Source organism: Quercus robur, chromosome 11 (assembly GCF_932294415.1).
Source record: "Quercus robur chromosome 11, dhQueRobu3.1, whole genome shotgun sequence".
In the NCBI taxonomy this organism is placed as follows: domain Eukaryota; kingdom Viridiplantae; phylum Streptophyta; class Magnoliopsida; order Fagales; family Fagaceae; genus Quercus; species Quercus robur.
The window spans coordinates 56,003,273-56,008,869 of NC_065544.1; the positions used below are offsets into that span (position 1 = coordinate 56,003,273).

Here is a 5,597-nt window from a genome sequence, read left to right on the forward strand (position 1 = left end):
CTACTTAAAATTTTGATTGTAGCATTCCCAGAGCTCGAAAATAGCCATGTGAAAAGCATCAAATCTGCTGGGTGGTGAATTCCATTTAAAGCTTTTTTGTACCTGATTAAAAAAGAATGCAAATTTAATAAAATAATGCATTTACCATATACATATGCAACCTTTGGTGACATAATTTTAGCCTAGCTAGCATAATCGAATTAATGAGGACAATGTCAGAATTAATGCATGGCACACACAATCATGCCAAGCCAAGAATTTTTTAAGGGGAACAAAAGAATGTAAATGAAGCAAAAATTTGCATGTAAGCCCGATCAGTGTTAGAATAATGTTTTTTACCTTGAGCAGGTTGGAATGCAATGTGAAGGAATCAGAGGCTTTTATCCTATGAACAAGATTGTGGGGCTCGTAAGTATCATTCCTTTCGATTCTTAGAGAAAACTTATCCCAGTCCAGTATCCTTTTGAAGGGCAAGCGACTGTAGGTTGACAAGAAAACTAAAGAAAGACGAACAAAAATCATAGAAAAGCCATTAAAAGAAAATAAGTTAGAAAATTGTATATATAAACAACATAAAAATGGAAGAAAATGAAGGCATACCTGGTATGCATCCATCCAAGATTGATTTAGTTATACAAGCAGTGGTAATTTGGGATCGGCCAGAGCATACACAAAACATTGCATCCTTTTTGGTTATAAAAATGAGTTTGGCTTCATAAGATGCCCTGTAATATACAAATTACACACAAATCACTATGAAAGACTTGAATAGACAAATTAATCTTGATGATGATAAAGAAAAGTTTGCATGGATAATAGTAAGAGTTTGTATAATAGCTAGGAATACCTTTTAGGTATGTGAAGAGGCGGAAGTAAGATTTCATTGGATGCAATTTTAGATTTACAAACAACTCGTATTGCATCGTCGTTTCTGGAAGTAGTAACATAAAAGTGTTGATTGGCTTGTGTTTGATTCCAATACCGATACGGGTACTGCATTGAGTATTGAGATATTCGCTGATGCTGATGCATGGGGCAAGATTTGTGCAAAGAAGACGTGTTGTTATGTGAAATAAAAAAGATGGGCATAACAAAGAAGAGGTGAGCATTGCGAGGGTCATCAGTAGTGAAGAAGCGACTTTGCTTGATATTCTTGAAGAAGAAGTCGCCTTCGCATTCGGTCCCATTCTTTGTTTCCTCCATACCCGCCCTGTAACTCATGTAATCCCAGGGATAGCACTTGTTGAGGACTTCATCTGCAGGGTACGCATACATCTTGAACTCCCTCTCCATGTCCTTGAACTTCAAAGCAAAACGTCCAGGATGGTGATACACATCATCTTGCAGATGTGATCGCTAATTATGAAACAACAACAAAATCAAATTAAAGATAACAAGTACTGATCAGAGCTAGCGCACAAGATTCAAGAAAGAGAAATAAAGTAACATAGAGTATTATATAATTAAGTACATACTTAACGTACCACCCATGGAAATTGCATGATAGTATCGGGGTTACTGAATAAGTAGAAAGCAACTGTGTAGAAGCTCAGGAACAGAGAGAGACAGAAATAGAATATTCGCCTCCGTGCCTGATATTCCTCGTAGCCTATGCCTAGCTCTGCTAAGTAAACCCCAAAGCCTCCGTCTTCATCATCGAGGAAAAGGTCATCTTCTGGGTGTGGATTGGGTAAAGGGTCGTGCTCATGTGGAATACCATTGGGAAGCGGAAACCTGAGGTGTGCCATGGTTGTACCTGGGTTGGGTTGGGTTTCTTGGAGCAGAGAAACTATAGGGGAGTATTGGTTTCTTGGTGAGTGAAAGAAAGTTGTTAAAATCAGTTGTGGAAGCGGGAGGGAGATACTTCGTTTTACATATATGATGATGCGGTGTTTGGTTACCAGGGTGACTGGAGGTCAGGATTGGGCTAACAGACTTAAGAGGCCTACAGTACTAAATGTGGGCAGAATTCCATTTCTAAACCATCCAAAGCAAAGGAACAGCCCAATCCAAATAACCCTCCACCCCCTCAATAAAATTACCTCTTATTATTATTATTATTTTTTATACATATAATAGAATTTAAACATATAACATACACTTCATGGCGATTACTCTAATTATCGCGCTAATTTCAAGTGTAGACAAGGTTCGTACATCAGATTTCTCATTCAATAATAAAATATTTTACCAGTTGTTGTTAAACAAGATTAATATCACTCACACTCTATATCTTAACTAAATAGTAAAAAATAATGTGAGATAATGAAGCATCACATTATCATACTCCAAGAATACCTAATAACTTTTCCCTTGATTTATTTTGGTCATACTTTTGAACGGTCATGAATAGATTATCTTTTGCCCAAATTTTTGTGTTCCACTTTTTTCTCTAATAATCACAACTTTTTCTATAAATTTATTTTTCCACTTTAAAATTTAGCTATTTTATAAGAAGAGAAAACAAAAATATGTGAAAAGTTATTATTATTTTTTTTTTGAGAAAGAACAGCTTTCATAATATTAAACCGAAGTGGCTAAATCAGCCAGAGCTACATGGAATACGTCTGGTGGCATATTGTCCAACCAGACATTTTGATTGGGCGAGTTGATTGCCCTCTTAGCCAAAAAATGGGCGACACCATTCCCTTGCCTACGTGTATGGGAGAAGCTAATACATGAAAAAGAAGATGCTAAGGCTTTAACGTCCTGTACAATATGCCCATGGGGCGCAAGGGAAGTTTCAGTATTTGACAAGTCCTTAAAAACAATATCAGAGTCACCCTCCAAAACAACCGAGGAGAGGCCAAGATCAACTGCAAAAAAGGCAGCCCTCCTAGCAGCCAGAGCTTCGACAAGGGGAATGGTCGCTGGTAACGGAATCTGCTCAGAAAGAGAGGCAATGACAGCACCCTCCGAGTTGCGGCATACAACTCCCAGGCCGGCACGACCTTCCTCTGGGAAAATTGCACCGTCATAGTTAATCTTCACCGTGTCGCCCACAGGTGGTCTCCAGCGAATATGGTTATGGTGAACCATTTTTTGGATGAGTGTTCTAGTGCCCCTGAATTCAGCAAGCCGACCTTCCGACAGCCTGAGAATTTGGTCTAGAGGGCATGCATCAACCCCGAGCCGGACCTGGTTACGACGATTCCAGATTGCCCATCCCGTGAAGGCCAGAAGCTCTACCGCTTTCTTCTCCGAGATGGCATAATTGAATATGTCTTTCATTGGTTGATCGTCCAACGTATGGAGCCAAAGCCATCGAGGATCGGACTGCCACACGACCTGCACCAAAGGACAAAAGAAAATAGAGTGTGAGCCATCTTCATTTCGCCCCTTGCAACTGTCACAGAGAGCGTCCTGGGCAATCTTCCTACGAAACAAGTTAGCTTTAGTTGGGAGAGCTTCCCTGCACGCACGCCAGACAAAGTTTTTCACTTTGTTAGGAACTCCAAGACCCCAAATCTTTTTCCAAAACAGAGGGTCATCAGCTGAAGCATGGTTTGTTGAAGTGCCTTCATACAAGAATCGGTAACCCGATTTCACAGTATATTGGCCATTAGGGGTGAAAGGCCAAATGAGCTTATCTCTTTGGTTAGAGGAGGGCAGAGGAATACTCATGATGGCAGCAGCCTCAGCTGGAACAAAAACATGCTCAATAACCTCGGTGCGCCAGCATCTAGAGGACTCATTGATCAGTACTGCCACAGAAGAGTTAACCTGCCCCTGCACCTGAGGAGAAGAGACTTTGGCTAAGCCCCTTAAAGGCAGCCAATTATCCTTCCAGATTCTAATTTGCTGCCCATCACCCACTCTCCAAAGAGCCCCTTTTTGGATGACATCGCGACCCTTTAGGATACTCCTCCATGCATAAGAGGCCGAAACAGAATCCTTGGCATCAAGAATGGTTCCCGTGGGGAAAAAACGAGCCTTAAAGACCCTAAAGAAGAGGGAGTTGTCATCATGAAGGAGTCTCCAAGCAAGTTTAGCAAGCATGGCCTCGTTGAACATAGTGAGGTCCTTAAACCCCATTCCCCCGTCATTTTTTTGGCGACAAAGGTCATCCCATCTTACCCAATGGATTTTCCGTCTCTCACCTCTTTGACCCCACCAAAACTTCCTAACCATTATCTCAATCTCATGGCACAAAGTGGAAGGGAGTTTAAAACAGCCCATCGTGTACGTGGGGATAGCTTGAATCACCGATTTGATTAGAACTTCACGACCCGCTTGTGACAAAAGCTTCCCTTCCCAACCTTGCATTCTCTTCCAGACCCTTTGTTTTATTTTACCAAAGCTAGCTTTTTTATTTCTACCCACCAAAGCTGGAAGACCCAAGTAGTCTTCATACTGTTTCAATTCAGACACCCCAAGTTCCTCCATAATCTGAGCTTGCTGGTCTAGGGTTGTGGACTTGCTAAAGAAAAGGGCCGTCTTCTCTTTATTCAATCTTTGCCCCGAAACCTCCTCATATGCAGCAAGGATACCCATAATCTGACGACATTCTTGGATGGTAGCCCTACAAAATAAGAGGCTATCGTCGGCGAAAAATAAATGAGTCAACTTTGGTCCATTGCGACAAATAGATACACCTTTGATAACCCCATTGCAAGCCGCTCTTTGAATCATCCTGTGGAGACCCTCGGAACACAACAAGAAAAGATAAGGTGATAATGGGTCACCTTGTCGAATACCTCTACTCGGCTTGATGTCACCCATGGGTTCACCGTTAATTAAAATGGAGTATGTCACCGTAGTAACACATTCCATAACAAGAGCCACCCAACGCTCATCGAACCCCATAACCAGCATAACATTTCTCAGGAAAGACCACTCGACCCTATCGTAGGCTTTGCTCATATCTAATTTGAGAGCCATAAAGCCCGAACTCCCTGAATTATGGTTCTTCATGTAATGCAATGTTTCATAGGCCACAAGAATATTGTCTGTGATCAACCGGCCTTTAATAAATGCACTCTGATGCTCAGAAATGATATGAGGAAGCACTCTTTTCAATCTATTGGCTAAAACTTTAGAGAAGATTTTATATAGCACATTGCACAGGCTAATGGGTCTGAATTCGGAAACCCGCTCAGGATTTTTTGTTTTTGGAATCAATGTAATAAATGTATGATTTAAAGGATAAGGCAGAGAACCAGAATTCAAGAAATGCAGAACAGTTTGGGTAACATCACCTTTAACCAGATGCCAGAAGTTCTGGAAAAACAGGGGAGGCATTCCGTCGGGACCTGGGGCTTTGAGAGGGGCCATCTGGTTCAGAGCTGCATCAACCTCCCAAGCTTGAAATTCACCCACCAGAATCTCATTCATCTCTCCAGTCACAACCTGCGGGATACAGTCAAGATCTTCTGGGTTAACATTTGGAGTTGAGGAAGTGAACAACTTTTTATAGAATTCCACAAAAGTAACAGCAATCTGCTCCTGGCCGTTGCACCACACATCCTCTTGGTTACGGATATTTTTTATGTAATTTCTTCGCTTTCTCATTGTGGCACGGCTGTGGAAAAAATGGGTGTTCCGATCACCCTCTTTGATGTAGGTGAATCTCGATCTCTGTCTCCACATCCTTTCCT

The 5,597-nt window shown here is 41.4% G+C and overlaps 1 protein-coding gene across 1 annotated transcript; it reads right to left on the reverse strand.

Moving 5' to 3' along the window:
- Positions 1–1,748, reverse strand: LOC126705281 (probable glycosyltransferase At5g20260). Its single transcript, XM_050404170.1, has 5 exons — positions 1,485–1,748; positions 848–1,356; positions 601–725; positions 340–497; positions 1–102 (listed from the first exon to the last, which is right to left on the reverse strand). Exons 1-5 carry the CDS (start codon positions 1,746–1,748, stop codon positions 1–3), a joined length of 1,158 nt encoding a protein of 385 aa, XP_050260127.1.
- Between the last annotated feature and the right edge of the window lie 3,849 nt (positions 1,749–5,597).

Bases quoted from the DNA above. Each gene is read 5' to 3' on its own strand.
- LOC126705281 (XM_050404170.1), bottom strand. From the start codon at position 1,748: ATGGCACACCTCAGGTTTCCGCTTCCCAATGGTATTCCACATGAGCAC. The intron at 726-847 runs GTATTCCTAGCT...TGTATATTACAG, and splicing joins CCTCTTCACATACCTAAAAG to GGCATCTTATGAAGCCAAAC. The intron at 498-600 runs GTATGCCTTCAT...GTCTTTCTTTAG, and splicing joins CTTGGATGGATGCATACCAG to TTTTCTTGTCAACCTACAGT.